This window comes from Notolepis coatsorum (assembly GCF_963971535.1).
Source record: "Notolepis coatsorum genome assembly, chromosome: 5".
NCBI lineage: Eukaryota > Metazoa > Chordata > Actinopteri > Aulopiformes > Paralepididae > Notolepis > Notolepis coatsorum.
The window spans coordinates 128,111,232-128,133,189 of record NC_140169.1 but is presented as its reverse complement, the minus strand read 5'-3'; the positions used below and the strand labels follow the sequence as shown (position 1 = coordinate 128,133,189).

General features: G+C 45.7%; 1 protein-coding gene across 1 annotated transcript in view; it reads right to left on the bottom strand.

The window, feature by feature from the left end:
- Positions 1-21,958, bottom strand: part of col12a1b (collagen, type XII, alpha 1b) — a 146,945-nt gene that overhangs the window by 49,492 nt on the left and 75,495 nt on the right. Inside the window, exons 43-56 of the mRNA XM_084315215.1 lie at positions 17,485-17,624; positions 16,258-16,387; positions 14,606-14,745; positions 14,348-14,477; positions 13,886-14,025; positions 11,313-11,442; positions 11,093-11,232; positions 9,174-9,303; positions 7,351-7,493; positions 3,158-3,287; positions 1,999-2,141; positions 1,008-1,137; positions 339-458; positions 3-149 (exon numbers count right to left, since the gene is read on the bottom strand). Coding sequence (XP_084171341.1) covers positions 3-149; positions 339-458; positions 1,008-1,137; positions 1,999-2,141; positions 3,158-3,287; positions 7,351-7,493; positions 9,174-9,303; positions 11,093-11,232; positions 11,313-11,442; positions 13,886-14,025; positions 14,348-14,477; positions 14,606-14,745; positions 16,258-16,387; positions 17,485-17,624 — 1,893 coding nt within the window. The remainder of the gene's footprint in view (positions 1-2; positions 150-338; positions 459-1,007; positions 1,138-1,998; positions 2,142-3,157; positions 3,288-7,350; positions 7,494-9,173; positions 9,304-11,092; positions 11,233-11,312; positions 11,443-13,885; positions 14,026-14,347; positions 14,478-14,605; positions 14,746-16,257; positions 16,388-17,484; positions 17,625-21,958) is intronic.

Genomic DNA, 21,958 nt, shown 5'->3' with positions numbered 1-21,958 from the left:
ACGCGTTGTTCCCTGTCCAATGAGGGCTCCACTCGTGCCACCGGTGTACTGGGCAACCACTTTGACATCATAGGGGGTTCCGGGCAAGAGGTTCTGGAGCGTGTAAGAGGTCACGTCACCCACGAAGACGTCCAAGGTGTTATCCTGGCCTGCAAGCAATACCACACGCAAGATTAACATGGAATCATCATTCGTCATGAATCATTAATGAACTGCAGAACAGACATACTCTCATGTCTTTGTTAGGAGACAGAGAGTAGTTGCAGATGGATCAAAGCTATTGGTTTAAGATCTATCTAAAAAGGTGACGTTTCCGTGCATCAGTGCGATCGCCTCACCCGCGAGGCTGTAGGCCAGCTTGTATCCGAGGACCGGGGCTGGCACGGGGTCCCAGGCCACGCGGAAGCGGGTGTACCACTCGTCTGAGACCCGCAGGTTCCTGGGATCCAGCAGAGCCACTGCCAACCGAAGCAGAGCACTCAATCAGTCACAGTGATTAGACGCAACAACAAGCAGCAGCATTGACCCCATTTCCAGGCTAGGTGCCTGGTGGCAAAATGGCGCCCGCATTACCATTTCTCTGCCACTACTGATTTTTTTCTCCCTCCTCAGGGTTGTTTATGAATGCTATTATGAGTAATATGAGTGTTTGGATTAGGTTTGCTGAAGGAGCGGGGCAGGGTGGGTAGCCGCTGTGGCCTGAGCTTGTCTTTGGAGGGACGCCCGTTCAAACTGCCTGGCACAGAAGCACCTTGCTGGGAGCCAAGACATAAAAGATCCTATTGTTTGCGTAACGTGGACTAATGCTCACCAGCTCCAAGTTCTTACTACTGTGAATTCCCAATGCTCTAAACTCATCAACTGAAACATTTACTGTTGGAAGTCACTGTTGGCGGATGTATTGTCTATTGTACATTCTTGTTCCACGGGAGAAACTCCTCCCCGTAAAATCCAGCAGGACCACTGGGTGCGGCTGTCTGTACAGTTTTAACCCATAGTTGTTTTACCTGTGCGTCCGTCTCCATTCAGGGATCCGCCCGGGCCTTCAGCATAGACAGCCTCCACGGTGATGTTGTACGGCGTGTCTGGGGAGAGGTTCTGCAGCATGGCGTTGTTTCTGTTCCCTGAGACAACAGTCTGCGTAAAAAAACCACCAGGGAGATTTATTTTAGCTTGTTTTAAGAATGACGTTACAATACACAAAGGCACGTCATTGTTGCTCTTACTATTAGTATGGGCTAATAAATGCTTTACAACCACTAATAAAGAACCAATGCGCTACTGATAAGGAACTAGTTAACGGCTAACTAGTTAATATTGGGAAATGAACATTCTACTGATGATGTTACTGGCCATTGAAAGCAATTGATTGATTGATTGATTGATTGAAAACTTTATTAACAGATTGCAGAATGGGTACAATACAGTACGGCTCAATACAAACAATTGTTAAGGGGATGCAGACCAGAAAAATACTTTCGTCTTGTTTACATCAGGGTCCCCCATTTTCAATTCATCAAGAACTAGACTGGTGGAATCCTAAAATAGAATTCTGGATACAAAAAACGGAGAGAGAAAAACTCCAGACAGGTATAATGAGTATAGCATAGTCACAACTACAGTAAATAGGCTACTGAGTACAGTTCCCCATTGCTTTTGAACTCTGAGCCCCTAGTGCCTTGTTGGCAGGTCAGCTCAGTCATACAGAACAGGTGCCTTGCTAATGAGCATGGAAGGAGTGCAGCTGGGCTGTCGTGACTCTCCACCGTCGGTCCAACTCTGCTCTTTAATAACGTAATATGTCTCCCATGACAGTGTTGATGTGACTGAGCCTTTCATTAGCCTCACTAATCAGCCACTCGCAGGGCGGCTACGCCAAGAAGACGTCTCGAGATGTGACTTCACGAGCCGTATTTTGGCTAGAACGTCGCAATGGATGAGGTGTGTGAGGTGTGTGAGGTGTGTGTGTGTGGGGGGTCTCCTCAGAAGTTGACTCACGTGTTCAGTGATGGGATCTCCGGTCATGGGGGTGTAGGCGATCTTGTACTGGCGGACGGGGCCCTCAGCATGGTCCCAGCCGATGGTCAGGGTGCTGGTGGTGGCATCAAACACACGCATGTTCCTGGGTCCAGCCAGGGGCACTGCAACAGAGATAACAACCCGGGGATCAGGAACACCAGGGGGTCATGGGAGGATAATGTGTGTGTGTGTGTGTGTGTGTGTGTGTGTGTGTGTGTGTGTGTGTGTGTGTGTGTGTGTGTGTGTGTGTGTGTGTGTGTGTGTGTGTGTGTGTGTGTGTGTGTGTGTGTGTGTGTGTGTGTGTGTGTGTACAGTACTTCATATCCACCTCTCTGCCTCCTATGCACTAATTAATCTAAAAATTAATCAAGTGAAATGTTATTGTTCAGGGGGCAATGAGCAATTTTTTTTTTTAAGTTTTGTGGTGCAGTTGGTTGGATGGTATCTCCACCAGGCGACATGTGTGTCTATTTGTGTCTATCTGTCCACAGCTAATCTCGCAAACTACACAGCCAATTTGGATGAATCATTGCACATAGGGTGACTGCAAGGTAGGGACCTGAATTCTCAAATATTTTTTCAAACCGGTCCACGACAAGTATTTTATTTGAATTCATTTCATCATGAAATTAGACCTTGTGAACACAAGAGGATGATACTACACAGGTTCGCTGCTCAGAACCTCATGTTTTGATTTGATTTGAGTTTTTTTTATTTTCGTGTCTTACATACAGGTGTATGCCCAGCCCATATGGGCTTACAAGACACATCATGTAAATCAGGCCCCTTTTTATGAAAAATGAAATGGTGTGTATAGATGGTGCCTGCATTTGTTAAATATAGCAGGCATCATCTCACTCTGGTGGAGATTTACAGTCCGAGTGCACATTTCTAGTTTATACTGGGCTCATGCAAAAATGGCCCCCATCGTGTAGCCAGATAGGGCTAAGTGCGTAAACATCTTAAGTTCCATCCTCGGTCGTGAGTCCAAAACGTTTTGAACCGCTGGTCTACTACGTAAGTTATATGACACCAGTGCAATCTGTTTGTGTATATTAGTATGCGCTCACGCCAGTAGGCCTGAGTCAGCAGTATGATTGTGTACATGGCAGACGTGTCGGATTGCTCTTGCTCTTACATGTTTTGCCGTCTCCCTCCACTGGTGGTCCGTCGCCATCGGCATACAGAGCCGTGACACTGACGGAGTACGGAGTGTCTGGGATCAGGCTATCCAGGAAGGCATTGTTGATGCTCCCGGAAATCAGGACCTTTCAGGAAGAGGGCAGGGTTCAGAGGGCAGGGATCAAGTATATCTTCCAACATGACTCAGAGGGGGAGGCTTACCTATTCAGACCTGCATCTTTATGCATGACATACAAATCTGGCACTGATAATGTACATAATGACCTCACTGTTGGGCCCTGATCCAGTCGTCTCTCTCTCATTGCCAGAAACTAGTCTGAAACACTAACAAAAGCTCCAGAAGGTTAAAACGCACAAACAAATCATCAATCAACAAAAAAAGCGGACTGATTGATAAACAGTTAGTGCTGGAGCGGCTGGTCCCACAGCAGGGGTCTTTCAGAGAGAGCACGTCTCAGTGCACATCTCAAAGCAGGAGCGCAGGCTCCTTCCTATCACCGGGACCATCCTCCCATCTATCAGCCACCGGGAAGAAAGGTCACCGGGACCATCCTCTCTTTAGAGTCTACCCTCATCCGCGGCTCGGCTTTTTGATTCAGCCGCTTTTATATTTACCTTCTAGGGATTTAAGCAGACACTCCAGAGCAATTTAAGTCCAACAGTTTGACACCCCCGACACTTGAAAACGTACATTCGGAGTGTCACATAGAATGTAGCCAAACAAGTAAACAGTTCCCAGTCAAAAGTCTACAGATAAGAGGCTTTAAATGAAGGCGCCAGTAGTCTGATGATGAATGAATAAGTACAAGGACAAGGAAGAAGCTAAGTCGAAAGATGTTCAAAAGTGCTGAGAGCGCGCTGGGGAAACTGGAAAAGACATGAAAAGATGTGTTGTACACTAACAACGTAAACAGGAAGGAATGCAGTAACAAGTGACAGCAACATATAAGAGGAACTGGTGAGGAAATAAATAAAAGGGACACCACTAAGTTGTACTTGAAAATATCCACAGCTGCATCAAAGAAGATCCTAATCATAAAACTAGCTCATTAGCCTCCGACTACAGCCGTATGGCCTTTAAACGCTGAAACCTTTATTGTTGCCTCTCACAGATGCGTGCAGTATGCACATTTTCCAAACTTCAACCCACTGAGATTGCTTGTAGGGACATTTGCTCAAACCTTCCCTTTGCGAGCCGAGATTTTGCACTGAGAATATTTGATTTGATTTGATGTTTATTTATCTCGAACAACCATAAACACACAAACTTGAAATAACAAAAAAAATTATAAAAAAAACGAAATAAAATACAAATAAAATAAAATATATCTTCCTAGACATGGAAGCAATTGTCAACATAGCTCAAGACAAATGGTTTAGTTCGAGAAGGGACAGAAAGAAGCAAAGCTCATCTGGTCCTGTCCCTTCCTTACAATATCATATTAATATGTAATAAGTTATCTATCAATATCAAAAATAATATACCTATCCACTACAGAAAAAGATAAATAAATATAAATAAATAATTACAAAAATACTAGTTCACATTATTTTCAAGCTCCTCTAACTTATACTTGTCCAAGAATTCCTGTTTATATCTTTTTGTATTTTATTTTTTTATTATTTTTTAAACAAACATATAAACAAACATGACAACACACGATAAGATATACAAGCATTAATTGTCAGGGCACATCCAATGAGATCACATTTTAGTTAGTTGTCTTATATAAGATATACCCCTAATACCTGTTATCTAAAAAAACCTACACACATATGCTCAGCTCGAACCCCCCCCTCCCGGACCCCACCTTGAGAAGTACCTCCACTATCCCTCGCACCTAACCAGACACTACCATTATAAGCTAGCCTGTTTATATCTTGTACTTGTTTTTATTGCTACATCAAGGCCATTCCAAATGGATACCCCACAAACTGAGATGCACTTGCTTTTGAGAGTAGTACGGACAATAGGTTGTTTTAAATTCAATTCCCCTCTTAGATTATAACCCCCATCTCTGCCCATGAAATGTTTTTGTATGTTGCCCGGGACTATATTTTGTGTTACTTTAACACATTCCCTGCCACGCTATTTGAGCATCTTATACCATTCTCTGCCAGCACTGTAAGTCTATGGAGATGTTCACCTTCTTTGCAGGGCTATAACTTTTTAAATTGTATTGCTAAATTGACATTACTATGGCCCATTCAACATCGATTATCTATCGTTCAGGATGTAGGAACGTTTTACTTTTTCATTCAAACATTCATACAAAAATACCGTCTAGAATATAAATATGTTTTTATCGTTTTCTGCAGTAATTCCTAGAACGTGAGATATAGGCATAAACGCATATATAGATTATCAAATGCCGTTTGTTGCCGATCCACGCTATATTAAAAATGTCAACTGTACATGATCCTAAATGTTATGACTGATCATGCGCGGATGAACGGAGGGGGGGGGGGGTCGTTTATAATTCCGTGATCGTCGTTAAATGCTTTATGTAGTATGGGTGATATATATTGATCAGAGCAGTTTGCATGGATAATAATAAACAAACAGGCTGAAAGTAACGTCAGCGTCCTCTTACCGTTGGCCGGTGAGACTGGAGCAAAAAGATCCCACTTATTTGACGGCGATCGCCTAAATCCATTTCCGGTTTGTATAATCATAATACACGGCCAAATCGTATCGATTATTGCGTTATGGCAGCGATCGCTACACAGGACGTGTGTCTACAGTCCCGCAACAATATGCGAGTGGCCGGACGCATTCCGGAGACGCACCGAGATCGACTCGGCCATTTCCGGTTTGGCAACTCGCTGATCATTCACCAGGGGGCATTATTGAAGCGTTGCAGAGTTGTGTCGGCTCACACTGCATCAGACCAGGCTCCGTGAGGGAAATATGAATAACATGGCGAAAAAATTAAATATGATCTCAATAACGTCGTACACCGTGGATTGGCAGAATTAGCATGAACTCGAAACACGTCGTACAACGTGAATGGCACAGGATGTGTTAAACATGAATTGTGCAGTTTTGAATTTAACCAAATATGAAACTGACCCTGATCGGGGGATACAAAAAAGTCAAAAGAGAACCTCGTTATTGCTTCCGCATGTACAGTTCAGAGAGAATGTCCATATACCGTAAATCCTCTAATAGTGACCTGTATTCAATTAAAAACCGACTCTCTATTAATGACCGGGTGCGCTGTTGAAATAAGCAATTATAAGCCGACCTCTTAATACAAGCCGGGTTACTAATATACGCGTGAGCGAACCTCCCCTTACTTCCGTATATGGAACACTGGTCGCGCGCGGCACGTAACACAACAACAACAGAGCAAGCATGGCTACCGGTACTAAACAGAGACGAAAGTTTGACGTTAAGTTTAAAGAGGACATTTTGAGGTATGCGGCGGAGCATTCGGGAGAGAAAGCCGCAAAGCACTTTAACATTGATTCCAGACAAATCCGATATTGGAAAAAACAAAGGAATGAGCTGAAAGCAGCTGACGGTAAAAGAGCACGCATAACTGGAGGAGGGAGAAAAAAAGTGAGCGAGGAGATGGAGACACTACTTTCCGAGTGGATTTATGCGTTGCGCGACAAACACAACCGTGTGTCGCGCAAAATGATACAAAGAAAAGCAATGGAAATCTACCCAACAGTGAGTGATGGAGGCAAGGCAAGTTTCTACACCGCAATGGCCTGTGAAATGACCAGTGACCACCTGTAATTGCACTGTTTACTATTTCATACAGTACTTGGTTTCAATAAATGAACCCAGTACATTTTACTGGGTTCAAACTGACACAAAATGTTGATTTATTCATTATGATCTGTTTGAAAATTAGAAATATAGGCCTCTCTCTCTTATACATGCCTCCTTTCAATAAAAGCCTGGTACCCGCTACAGTTGAAACAAATACAAGCCCGGGTCACTATTAGAGGAATTACGGTACGCAAGCAAACTCATTCTACACTCTCCATGCGAGTAGCCTATATCTCTCCTACTGTGTCACCTTAGGCCTCTCCCTGTATCTGGCGAGAGCAGAGAGAGGGGGAAAGTGAGAGAGAGAGAGAGAGAGAGAGAGAGAGAGAGAGAGAGAACCCTGAGGGCTCACTCCTTCAGTAATGACAGGCTTACTTTAACAGCGGGAGAGAGTGGTGACTTACCGACTCGACAGGCCTGCCTCCGTGCAGGGGGGTGTAGGAGACACGGTACTGCTGCACCAGGCCCGAGGCGGGCTCCCAGCGCACGTTCAGGCTGTTGGGGGTGGGGTTGTACACCTGGAGGTTCTTGGGAGGGGTGCGTGGAACTAAGGGGTCACACGGGGCAAGAGAGAGTCAGAGAGGGGGAAGTCCAAAGGCTATGTTGACTTCCTTCATTCCACAACGTTAAACAGAAACAACTCTCTAAACATCCACTATGAATGAGGCAAAACACCACAAACAAATATGGGGCCATCTACCATTAGGCCTATTTCAAGCAGGACACAGTGAGGTTGAAATGGTGCTGAGGGAAGCTACGTCTCCTGTAACAAAGTCAAGTTTATAGCAACTATGCGGAGAACCCAGAGAGAAGTAGCACAGTTCTGCTTTTTATGCAAAAGCCTCTTAACTTTCCTTTTAAAGTAAAACAGATGTGCATGTTCCACTGGCATCCAGCACTTCAGCCCAATAAACATGGATGTAGTAGGCAGAAGCTCGGCTACCTTATTCAAAGTGTAACCTTCTTTCGGCAACGGGGAGGATGGATCCTAAAACCGCAATGTTGCAAAGTATATTTATAGGGCCGATCGTCGTGGCGATCAGCGGCTCGTAAAGACGTCCAGATATTTGGCTCATAACGAGCGCACGTCACATCAGATGTGAACGTCGGTAAATCAATAGAAACTCAAAATTGAAAATGTGGAGGAATTAAGCAATTGAAATATGCAAGACTCCTCTCTGAATGTTTCCTTGTTTTGTTTAGGTTTTTTTTGCCCAGCAGAGTTCTGGAGCCCACGGTGGAATCACTTATTCCAAGTTGTGTATAATACTGATATGCTCTGCTGGAATCACGGTTTTCCAATTAACTTTTCTGGGATGGATTTCAGCTGACTTTTCAGTGACAGAAAACCTGTGTACACAACAGGATGTGGAGAAAGAAATTATAATAATAAAAAATGGAAAAAGATACACCCAGACATGTGGCAAGTGGCAATTGACCATAGCTCAAACCCTGCCCTCTTTTCTTGATCCTCCATTAGGGTTTGAGATAGGTCAATTACGGGTGAGATCAGCTCCTGCTTCTGTTAGATCTCTCAGTCATGGAGCTCGTTAAGATATCAGGTTTAAAGGCGCTCGTCACCAACGCAAGAGACACTGGTATCGAATCCAGCTGTCAGCGTTGCTTCCGGCTTGGCCGGCTGTCATACTGGCTCGATTGGCAGAGTCAGCGGGAGGGAAGCCGGTGGGTGGGTCTGGGTCGTTGTGGACAGCGACTCCTACAGTTCGGTCGGTGCGCCTGCACAGCGAGGGAAGGATCTAAGAGCGGTAGTGTGACCTTCCACACGTTACACTCTCTCAGTGAGAGTCCGCGCTGCCAGGTGAAAAGAAGTGGTGGACTGGGTACATAACACATGTGTCAGAGGAAGCATGTGATAGTCTCCGCCCTCCCAGACCGACGGTAAGGGGTAGAGTGCGCAACGACCAGGAAGGGGATTGGGAATTGGCATAACGACTAACATTGGGAGAGGAGAAAAACGGAAAAAGAAGGGGGAAAAAGATAATAAAAAAATATATATATATATCAGGTTTAGGCATCCGAGTTTCCAGTCACCTAAGTGTGTTAGCTATTAAGCTTGGTGATAGTGTTTCTCTATAAGGATATTTCTGACCCAGAGGTCTGATTTTAAATGAAAAAAAAAAACCACAATATTCAAAGTCGTAAAATGGGAACATCTGAAAATAGCACATTTTCTAGCATGAAGACATGAAGAATGTACATGACTTACGAGTCTTCCCGTTCTCAGACTGACGCAGGCCCTCTCCCTCTGGGTAGATAGGGACCACGGTCACGGTGTAGGGTGTGTCTGACAGCAGGTTCCTCAGGACGGTGTTGGTCGTGCCACCGGTGACCTGCTCCTGTTAACCAATCAACAGTGGGATATCTAACTATGAAGGAAGGGGATCTCTGAGCATCTGTCTGTGTCTCTCATATCTCAATAACTGCTCATCTGATTGGCTTCACACTCGGAGGGGGTATTACTGAGGACCCAGGGTAATATAGTGTTGAATTTGGTGGCATTAGGTCAGATGATGGCGCTATAACAACAAATCCAAATCTGTTTCTTCGCTACCCCTCCTACAAATGTTGAGCAATTGTCGCCAAATTTGGTACAGAGAATCTCTGGACAAAGCTGGAAAAAGTAACTTTTTCAGATCTTTGGTATACTATACAGTAGGCCTGTCCCCGACTAAGGATTTGTATAGTCGACTTTGATTGGCCAAAATGTTATAGTCGACTGGTAGTCGACCCCCCCCCCCCCATCATTTGGATCATTCCATTTGGGCTGTGGGGGGTGCTTAATGTCTGAAGGAGTGGACTGAAGGCTTCTTGTCCTCTGCGAAAGCATGCAATTGGTCCACTGATGAATACATCTTGGTATTTGTCTAGTGCAGCGGTTCTCAAACTACAGGTTGCGACCCAAAGTGGGGTCGCGGGTAGATGACAGTGCGCATTGGCAACAAAAAAAAACTCAGATCGAGTTTTCCACCCAGCAGCTGTGTGTATTTGCCATGTCTCGCCTCTTCATCAATGGAGGCCGACACACGTATTCCAATACACATCTCACTACATCCTGCACAGTTATAATCGCGGGAGGGGGGTCTGGTCTTGGACTCGCAATGGATAGGTTTGTTGTCAGAAGCGTTGCTGGTTGGCCGCAATGAAATGGGCTCTGCCTCTGCGCATAACCAGCTGCTAATACTATACCACACTGAAGTGAGGTGGCTATCTCGAGGCAGAGTATTCGCCTTTGTTAACTCGGAGAAGAAGCACAGATTTTCCTTGCAGACAAAAACAACACATTGGCAGAGAAATTTGCTGATAATGAGCTGGAAACTCCGTTAGTGGCACTCAAGGATAATCAGCGGAGATTTGGGGGTATTTACTCAGCTTGATGGCTTGTTGTAGGAACCGAATGCAGGAGGCGCTCAATGATCTTTCGTGCCACGAGCTACTGAAAGTCAAGTTCACTGGACAGGCCCTCGCAAAGTTCTGGATATCAGTCTGGAACGAGTACCCAGTGTTGTTGTGTAATGCTGCGCTGATAAAGCGTGTCCCCTTCGCATCAACATATCTCTGTGAGGGCGGATTTTCAGAGTAGAAGCGGATCTCTGCCAAAGCGCACGTGAGCGCATTTCCTTTTCATGTTCTGGCAACATATTTTGGCTAAATATGCCTCGTTTTATAAATGTGTATACAGAAACAATTCCATTGCTTTTGTTGATAATATTCATTCATTTCATTGATAACATAGTGCTGTAATTCCATTTTCGAAACAACGTGTGCTTTTATTTTGATATTCCTTATTTCCACGTTGAAATTACGCGTTACATTAAGTGTGGGGTCGCCAAAAAAATTCCTAAATAAAATGGGGTCGTGGTATAAAAAAGTTTGAGAACCCCTGGTCTAGTGTGTTCATTAGATGGGTGAAATCCTCTTTCAGTGCCTCTGTGCCCGTTTTCTTTTGGCCTCGCTGATATGTGTGCCATTAACGTTAACAGCCACGCTTCTAGGCCTCTTTGCTTTAAATTTTTTTATTAGATTAGATTAGATTAGATTAAAATGTATTGTCATTATACAGCACAAGTACAGTACAACGAAAATAAGTAGTATTATCAATACAGTAGCGGTGAGTCGGGGTCTTACCATATCCTCTGCGCCCCCGGAGGCGGGGACATAGATGAGGCGGTACTGGCGGACGTTGCCCTCGGCTGGCTCCCAACGCACCTTCAGAGAACTGGTCGTGGGCTCAGTGACCTGCAGGTTCTTCACTCCTCCCAAGGCCTCTGGCGAAACATGGAAACAATTACTTGAGCATCGGTTTCCACTTTGAGAGGCTATTACTCTCCCCGGGTGTCAAACTTACTTGTCTTTCCGTTTTCAGACGCTCGTTTCCCCTCCGCGTCAGAGTACACGGGCACCACTGTCACCTTGTAATTTGTGTCCGGCTGCAGGCCCCTCAGGACGGTGTTGGTCGAAACCCCGGAGACCTGGGTCTGTTAGGAAGAAACAGAAAGAATGTCATGTCAGTGAGTGAATCATGTGGAGGTATTTCCGTGAGTAAGGATGTACTCAGTCAAATATGTACTTAGTTAACACAGGTTTATTTAGCTCAAACAGAGTATCAAGGTACAAATAGGTAAAGAGTTATTGCTGGTTATTGCTAGTATCGTCCAAAGAGCTCGTCAATCAAGTAAAACGTAGACCTTTATAGTCCAGAGAAGGGGGGTTGTGCCCAGGTGAGATAGGAAAGATTGGATTGGAGCAGTCAAGGAGAGGGGAGGAAGGGTGACGGGATGGTGAGCTACGAGGGGGAGGAAGAGGTAGACATGGGGGGGGGGGGTACAGTAGACAATGGGGAACGTGTATTTGAGGGAAGAGCCAGATGGCCTTCCACCACAATCACATTTGTGGAGGTTTTGCTAGTGGGCATTATTCTTCTGGGTTGTCACTTGTGAGGATATGAATGCAGGCTATTAGAAATTATATGGAGACGGCAGAACAAACAGCCTTTCTGGGTTAGTGCCGAACATTCTTCATCGGTGAGAACATTGCAAAACAATTTCCAATGTTTCTTTTATTGTATTATTGTGTTTCTTTCAGCTCTTCAGTGTATTATTATGTTTCTTTCAGCTCTTCAATGTATCATTATTGTGAGGTTTCTGTCCTTGCTCTCTCACTCGTTCTGTTCCTTTAACCACCTCGCTCTGTTTTCATTTGTTTTTTCTGTTAATTATTTCAATTCCCTCATTCACACGCTTCTCCCCAGTGACGTCATCAGAGACGTCGCTGATTGGTTCTCTCAGGTCCGCACGCTTTTCAATCACATTCCCCAGCTGTCACTGCTTGTCAATCAATCAATCCCTTATTATTTATACCCCGTTTCTCCACTCTAAGTTTGTTGGATCGTCTTGATTTTTCTCTGGTTGCATTCTCCGTTTTGCTACTGCTGCTGCTTTTGCTCTCTGTGCTATCTCCAGGATTTTTCCAAGAAGCCTTCCTCTTGGACACCTGTTCCCGTGGCGCGCGCTCGCTCCGCTGTTGTTCCAGCACCATTACGCATTACGTCTGGGTGAGTTTTTATTGACTGTCTTGATCTATTCCGTTTTTCGTGTGTTACTATTACACTGAAGATTACCACCTTTTTGTCAGACAGTCACTCACCCAGCGTTCCCTTTTGTTTGTTCCCTCTGGGATAATATTTTTGGGACTTTTCATCTCCCTCTGTGTGTTGCTCACACCGAAGATATTATTCACATTTGGATTGTTTTTGGACTTCACTACTGTGTGTATATTACACGAAGATATTCACTTGGGACTGTGTTTGGAATTTTGCTCACTGTGTGTTTTACACGAAGAGATTCACTTGGGATTTGTTTTGGAATTGTGCTCACTGTGTTTAATTACACGAAGATTGGTTCACCCTGTTCTCCTGCTCGTTCAACCTGCACTGTTGTTGACTCGTTCCCTCTCTCCCTCTCTCGGTCTCGCAACACATCGGAGATTCTGCCGAGAGAATTCTGCAGAGCGGTTCTGTCAACATCTGCTATTCCCAAACTACCACCACGGGAGAAGCTGCAGAGCAGCAGAACTTTTGCCCCCTGGCCTATGTACCTGTCTTGTTGACTTGCCTATCCTGTACTCTTTATATTTAGTATTCAAATAAACAAGCCCTTGTATTTGGCAACTCTGAATTCCTACTCTCTTGTGTCGTGCGTTTGGGGTCGGTGTCAAACCATAACAATTATGTTTATTTCAGCTCTTCAGTGTATCATTATGTTTCGTTCAGCTCTTCAGTGTATCATTATGTTTCGTTCAGCTCATCAGTGTATCATTATGTTTCGTTCAGCTCTTCAGTGTATCATTATGTTTCTTTCAGCTCTTCAGTGTATCATTATGTTTCGTTCAGCTCTTCAGTGTATTATTATGTTTCGTTCAGCTCATCAGTGTATTATTATGTTTCTTTCAGCTCTTCAGTGTATCATTATGTTTCTTTCAGCTCTTCAGTGTATCATTATGTTTCGTTCAGCTCTTCAGTGTATTATTATGTTTCTTTCAGCTCTTCAGTGTATTATTATGTTTCTTTCAGCTCTTCAGTGTATTATTATGTTTCTTTCAGCTCTTCAGTGTATTATTATGTTTCTTTCAGCTCTTCAGTGTATCATTATGTTTCTTTCAGCTCTCCATAAGGAGCATCTCTGTAAGTATGTTACTGCGCTCTGTGGGTGGGCCGGATGGTTGGTCGGTGTGTGCTTGTGTACATTACATTGGCCAAGGTACAGCATTAGATTCGTCTGCCATTCACTCAACAACTGCACACAAGCACCTATTCCAACACGCAGAGTGATACACAGTTAGTTACTGTATATAAAGGGCCTTCAGTGGGTTCTCTGTGCTTTGTGGGTGGGATAATTCTATTGTCGGATGTGAGCACAGTACCATTTGCTCAGGTCCTCCGGCGAGAGGGGCGTAGATGACATTGTACTGCCTCACATCACCCTCAGCCGGCTCCCAGCGCACCCTCAGGGAGTTGATGGTGGGGTCGGTCACCTGAAGATTCTTCACTCCGCCCAGGGGCTCTGGAACGAACAGAACACAGCACTCCCTCAACATTGGAACAATGCGCCCCACACACGCTCAATCAAGGCCAGTTGTCGCGTGGCAAACCGGGTGGGAAATTAACACCAGCCGCCAGCCAAATGCTGATGAAGTTCTTCTAGTGTCTGGTAAGTTTGCCTACTCCACTAGACACTTTGGCAGCCAGACTCTTTTTTATTCTAAAATTCAGCGTGACTGGCGGCATAATGAAAGTGTCTGGTGTATTGATGAGTCTACCAGCAGCCACTGTGACATATGGATATGACAAAGCTGGTGACCAAGTATTAGCTGTGATTCACTCACTTGTCTTTCCATCGTCAGACTGCGGTATGCCCTCCACGTCCGGATAGACGGGAACAACGGTCACATTGTACACCGTGTCGGAGTTGAGGCTGCGCAGCACTGTGCTTGTGGTGGAGCCTGAGACTTGATCCTGTTCAGTGAAAACGTTAAGGCCACTGTCAGCAGGGAAATAATGATTTCATTTGATTACTTGGTAAGCATGGGTGAGTCAGATGATGAATGAGGTGACTCAGAAGAGGAGGAGGGTGGAAGTCCTACCATCTGTTGTTGCCCTCCTGGGACGGATGCGTAGAAGACCTTGTACTGGCGCACGTCGCCCACCGCGGGGTCCCAGCGTACTGTCAGAGTGCTGAAGGTGGGGTCCACGACCTTAAGGTTCTTCACTCCACCCAGAGGATCTGACATGGAGGAGTTACAATGGGCCTTGTTTATCAATAGGTTAAGTGTGAAACTGATGCTGAAATGCTGGGTAAAAATCTACTTTAAAGAAAACGCCAAATCTAGTCATTACTGTCTAATTTGTAGCTTCTGGGTGTTTTAAAGGGGACATGCATTGCTATTCCTAGCACTATTTGGGCAACTTTACACAATTCCTGTGAGTCTATTGAACACATCTGCATTGTTTTATATTTCTAATGAAGTACTCAAAAGCCTCAGGATTTCAGGCTGTTATTGGATGGGCTCCGCCTATAAGCGCTTTGAAAGACAGTCACCCACACAGTCTGCGAGTGGCAGACAGAGAGAGATATAGAGACATTGAGGGGGATACTAATACATTTCACCGTGGGACAATGCATTGGTAACTTGTTTCAAATGACAATATATACCTCTGTGATTATTATTGTACGGATCTGAATATGGGCGTGCACGTCGGAGCATCCGCAAAGATATTTGACAGTGATATGCTGCTCCCGACTGCGAGGGAGAGAGATAAAGAGGGAGTGAGGGAGAGAGAGAGATAGAGAGAGAGAGAGAGAGAGAGAGAGAGAGAGAGAGAGAGAGAGAGAGAGAGAGAGAGAGAGAGAGAGAGAGAGAGAGAGAGAGAGAGAGAGAGAGAGAGAGAGAGAGGGACACACGGAGCGTGTGAGAGAAGACTCTCTCCCTCTCTCTCTCTATCTCTCTCTCCCTCTCTATTTCTCTCTCTCCTCTCTCGCTCGTTCTCTGCTGTCTGTCGGACTCGGCGGCACCCTGTTTGAGGAAGTAATCCACTCGCTCTGTTGAGCGAATTGTGGGCGGTGACTACAACCACAGAGCCAATCAGCTCCACCAGCTCCTTGTTACGTCACCTTGCGAGTCAAATCAGAATGACCTAATTCAATGGAGGAGGAAATGGTCTCAACTGAATTAGAGGAATCCGCCAATATGGTAATTAGAGACAGAGACCCATTGATACTAACCCCTATTACTATAAAACAATGCTAAACACTTAAAAAAGCCATTTATAATACATGTCCCCTTTAAATCTTTTTTCATGTGGTTCTTTGACTTTGAGAGTAGTCTATGGCCCAGTGAAATCGGAATGCATTATTTAGTTCTCTGGGGATTGCAATTGCAAACACCAGCAAAATTGCCCAAAATTGGAGACATGTCATGTTTGCCCCAACAACTCCCATTCATTGTACAACCAGTGGTGGATAAATATTGCTGCCTTTTGTGGGATGAATGCTAGAGAGCCAAGTAGAACATTCTGGTTCCCCCTGGGTAAGAGATTATTCCCATGCCCAAAAACTGCATGACTATCACATAAAGAATGGAATGATTCTTTTTAAGTTTGCTCCAAATAATTCCTCCTGTTTGAACATTGCCCGTTCCCAAAGCTCTTTGGCCTGACGAGGCTCTTCTACTGTACTAGAGGCCCAGGGACAATACCATGACGATTAGTCAGTGGAACCCAGTTGAACTTCACTCACTTGTCTTTCCATTCCTAGACTGGGACTTGCCCTCCATCTCGTGGTAGACTGGCACCACAGTGACCGTGTACTCCGTGTTGGACTCCAGGTTCTTCAGAACAATGGAGGTGGCGGTTCCGGACACCTGGTCCTGATCAGAGAAAAAGAGAAAAATTACATCAGTCGTGTCGTTAATCACCTGATAAGCCCCGCCCACTTCTGATATTTTTTTAGTAGCTGGACTTTATGACAAGGATATTAGCTAGTGTGGATATTCCCAAATCAAACAAATAAGGCACATATAATCACAGAGGTATTATTAGCTAGCTCATTACAAATCATTATATGTAAGGAAACAGAACAAGGGGCTTGGTGTTTTTCATTCAAAACTGAAGGCTAATATTAGGCTTTATAGATACAGTCTCATGAGCTCATAGGAAGTTGAAAGACAAAATGGGTAAGCTGCCAGTGTCCCTATTGACCTATCTCAAACCCTGTCTTCTTTTCTTGATCCTCTTTGCTTTCCTGAGGGGGGTGATTGGAGGATCAAGAAAAGAGGGTGGGGTTTAAGATATGAAACATATGGTAATACTAACCTGTTTGTAAATGATCAAATACAAATTTCTATTTATGAAGAAAAAGTTCCAAGCACATCACATCAGTGGATATACATTTCAAGGTACTGGCAAATGCAGGAAAACAATGTCCATGAACATTAAACAACCCTAAGACCGACTTCTTCATCAACAGGATAAGTACATAATTGAGTAAAGTTGGTCTGAGGTTCATATCTGGCAAGCCCAACTTTCATTGAGTGAGAACTGAGGGGGGTCTATGGATAACAGTAGTTGGGTTAATTGGAAATGTGTTATTTTTAGGAAAAAAAGTTATTTTCATTGTGAGACTATGGACTCAAACTTAATTTTATAGAATTTATAATAATGGCTGTCGAATTTGTACTGGCTGTAGATGATGATAGCAACACTTGAAATTGCTGTTAGATTACAGTAGATATAAGAATAGGAACAAACTGTCTAATTAGCTTGATATTCTATGTATTTTAGAGGCCAACTCATCCAAATGTAACTGAAGCTAATCAGATGAAGTCTGTGCAATCCAATGAATTACGTTGCTGAAAAAGTATCCTGTACGTATGACATCAGCTGTCAGTTTACTGTCCTGTGCTACTCAGTCCCAGTGAGTGCTACTGCGTTGACAGAGAGGAATGCTGGCAAGACACAATCTTACCACATCCTGCTCTCCTCCTGCGACCGGGACCCAGATCACGATGTACTCGCGGACGTTGCCCTCTGCGGGATCCCAGCGCACGTTCAGAGTGCTGGTGGTTGGATCCGTGACCTGCATGTTCCCCACGAAGCCCAGGGGCTCTGAGTGCAGACGAGAGACAGGAAGGATTTAGCACTACTGGGAGATCTCTCCCCGACGTCATACAGCTGTCGTCTAGCCGACCGGCCACATGTTCACTGGCGTCTGATATGTTTTAATGTAGAACGTGTGCCGAAGGTCTGACGCAATTCTGTAGGCTGGGAAGTTAGCATTGCTGTAGGCTGGGAAGTTAGCATTGCTGTAGGCTGGGAAGTTAGCATTGCTGTAGGCTGGGAAGTTAGCATTGCTGTAGGCTGGGAAGTTAGCATTGCTGTAGGCTGGGAAGTTAGCATTGCTGTAGGCTGGGAAGTTAGCATTGCTGTAGGCTGGGAAGTTAGCATTGCTGTAGGCTGGGAAGTTAGCATTTCCGCCATTTGGGGTGTAGTTCTAAATCCCATTGGAAAATATTAATGGGATTTACAGAGCATACCAAATATATAGAGGCTGTGCTGAACAGAGGGTTAAGGATAAATCAGTTTAATATCCAAGTTTGTCAATTATAACGCCTTAGTTCAGTAGCATATTTTTAACTCTTAGGAAAAAGTAGTGTGGCCTCCGTTCAGATCAGATCTTATATTTGGTATCTACCGTAAATCTCATTCATATTTTCTATAGCCTATTCATGACGTCTGTTTTTCAACATGATGGATTTAAAGTGTGACCTGACCTAATGCCAAGTGTGTGTTCCGAGTGTATTTTCATCTGGCATCATATCAATCGATTCCAACCAAAGTACTATCATTTTGGACTATGGATGAGCAAGTTGGGTTTTTCTCAAGTTAGCTGCAGCTCTACCAAGGCAAACAGACAAAGAATGTTCCTAAAAATGCAATGGACGTCCTTTCAGTTCAAATGTTCAGACATTTGGCTGCTTTGGGGACTTTGTTCAACTCAAGAAAAACATAAACAGAACTGGTATGATGCCAGATGCGGCAAATATGGGGTCTAGCTTGAAAATAACCAGAATTATTGTAACTGAGGGGTACAATTCCCTGACTGTATTGATAAGTATGGTATCATTAAACCACTACCGCTTTATGTACTTTAATTACTGGCCATACAGTACACGATATCTAAGTATGATGAACACTTTCCCACATATGAAATCAGGTCCACACAAAGGTATAAGTCAAATATTTAATATATAGCAAAGGGTACATATAATAATTACTTATTACATTTATGATTTGAATTGAATGCTCTTGTAAGGCAAATGAGTACTCGTAGGCAAATCAACACTGAATGTCCAATCTCTGGTTACACAGGAAGCAAGTATACAACCTAGCTCTTAGGGAATTATAACGATGGTCACTTAATGATTATAGCTGGATAATATACTGAAGGGGTCCCGCCGGTTGTAAGCCAGTAGGGGGGGTAGGAGAGCCGTCGGCTGTATCCCGTCTGGTCAACGATTTCTAGGGAGAGTTCAGGTACAGAACACAGTGCCCGGAGAACCTTGATCCACAGATGAATACACTTGGGCTCTCTTGTAGACGATAGCTGTAGCTGTAGCTGTCGGTCCACAACGAAGGAGAAGCGAGGCGACCTCAGTCTGGTCTGAGCGCCGTCTCACCTTGGCTCCTCTCGGGGTAAATCCAACACTCACCGGTGTTGGCGATTATCCGCTCCACAAATCAAAGCACCAAAGCAAATAGATATTCCATGCCGTATAGGGCTCAGCAGTCGTCGGGGTAGGTAATCCAATGTGCAGGTCCACTCGTCCTCGCCCAGAACTCCTCGGATGAAAGCACCACGCGTGGTCTGCCCAACCTGGTTAAGACTCTAGATAACGCGAGGAAACGATGGGGGTGCTGCTCACTTTAGAACTCTAACCGAACGATGCACCATACATAATAGACTATTATTACTTAATAGAAATACGGTGCCAAACTCTGGCAATTCAGCTATTAATTCGCACGAGGTCTCACTGCTATTCTAAGGCCAAACAGGCCGTACTACACCGCACGCGGTACCGTGGGGTGAGGCTTCACGTCTTGTTACTTAGTTGGGTAGAAGGGTAAAGGACTAAGAGGAATTCTACATTTCTTGCGCCATATTTATATGCACGGTGGACAAGTAGTGCCGCTCTGCTTTCGGTAGCCGTATTCCTGCGCGGAGCTGGGGCTAGTAAGGGCATGTCTCGTCGGTACCTTTGAACTTGAACGCCAGGGGCTTGTCCCTGGCGCCTGGTCCTTTTGTCCAATAAGAGAATGAACTATTATGGGCTGTAGTAGAATAAAGGGATATTCCGTGTATATGTACAAGGAATATACAAGGGATATCAAACGATATACAAATACTATTCAATACATATCCATAAATAAATATATATATTCGGTTTAATCTGATCCTTCACAACAGCCGCCCCCTAATTAGTCCCACCTAATTAGCTAAGCAGAGACAGATTAACCGCACTGTCCACTACTCAATGTCCGCTGTAAGGGGTCGGTCAGTTCACAAAGTCATGGGTCATGGTCGTCATTAAGCGAGTCGGGGAGCCTTGGCGACTCTATCAGCCTCGCCACGGGTCGGTTGTAGGTCCGCCCTTGGCCGAGCACTTCTGCCACTCTGACCTTTCCGTCGGCACCAGTGGTCACTTTGCTTACGCGGCCGGCCGGCCACGCAGCTCGGGGTAGTGACTGGTCTATGGTCATGACGACTGGACGGGATGAAGGGGGGCTTAGGAGGAAGCGGGCTTGAGACTGCTTTGATCTGTGCTTGGCTGTGCTTTCTCCTCCTCCGTCTGTTTCTCTTGTTTGCTCTGTACCCCATCTGAGGAGGGGCCGGTCCCGGCCGCCCGTCAAGGAGTCGCTTGGGGTGCTGGGTTCGAGGTCAGCTACGTCTGGAGCGCAGCTGAGGGGGGTGGAATTCCGAACTCCCTCTGGTACCCACGGTTCTCCCACGGGCCTCTCGCTTAATGTCAATAGCCTCTGCTGTACGGGGGAGAGGCCGGTGTTGCTCGCCTCTGTGTGTAGGCAGCGTGTAGACGTGGGTTGACTGTCAAGTCCGTAGAGGGGGCCCTGGAGCGTCCATCCCAGTCGGGTCTGAACCGCGACTGGGCATCCTTTGGGTCCGACGTGGGCCGCCTCAATTGGGAGAATGAGGTCTGCGTGGTCGGAGCCGATGAGCAGGGTCGGTGTGGCGCCGTCGATAAGCGGTATAGGTAGTTGACGTAGGTGCACATACTTAGCCATCAGCTGTGGGATGGGGTAGGTGTACTGAGACAGGCCTATGTCGTGGCTGGTGAAGACGTTAGTTATACTATACTGCTTCTCGGGCTGGTCCACCGCTGCTATCTTGAAGGAGACCTTTTCACCCTTTATGGTCTTCTGGTCCCTTCTGATGGTGCGTATGGTCATTGTATCTTTGACACCTCGCAGGCCCAACTGGGCTGCGGCGGAAGCGAGGAGGAGAGTCTTTTCAGACCCATCGTCCAGGACGGCGTAAGTGTCCAGGACCTTGTCCTCGTAGCTCAGGAGCACTCTGACCACTTTGAGGAGCACTCGGGGGGTCCCGCTATGCTGGTCAATGTGGAGCACTCCTGTGTGTGGTGACGTAGAATCTATATGGTGCGAGTCGCACCGTGGCTCCCAGTGTCTGCCGTAGCAGTCGGGACACCAGGGAGCGGTCTGGTGGAACTTTGGTGCTGGTGCCACCGCCTCGGCATGGTACATTACCGCGACGGGCCCACTCGGTTGTCCTGGCTGATGCCTGTTGATGTCATGCAGGACCTCCAAGTGGGTGCCACCGCACCTGCTGCACTTCCTTTTCAAGCGGCACTCAGCTGCTAGGTGGCTGCGCGCGCAGCGGAAGCAGCGGCGGTGGTCCTTGACCCACTGACTCACATCATCCGTGGTCAGCTTCTTGAAATCTTCGCACTGATACAGCCGATGTTCTCCCTCACAGTATTGGCACTCAATCTTCCACTGGTCCTCTTTCGTCGAGGGGGTGTTGTGGTTCTTGTGTGGTACTGATTCGGCTTGGTGCATAACGGTCACCAACCGGCGGTTATCTGTTTGTCCCCGAGGTCCGAGTCTTGGGCTTGGTCCACTCCATACGAACGTGTCGAGTCGTAGGCTACTGACCTCCCTGGCGAGGAACTCAGATAGGTCTAGGAGGGATGCCTCTGGACCGTTGGGGTCGCGGTAGTCTCTCTGCCGCCTGAAGCGCTCTTGTCGGGCGGGAGGGAGCTTCTCTAATATCCTCTCTACGTTAGAGTTAGCGTACAGTTCGTAGATACCCTTTTCCCTTTGGGACCCCAGCATCCCTACCAGGGACTGTACTTTGATAGACAGGTCATCTAATGCTCTGTTGTCTCTGGCTGGGGGGAGACGGT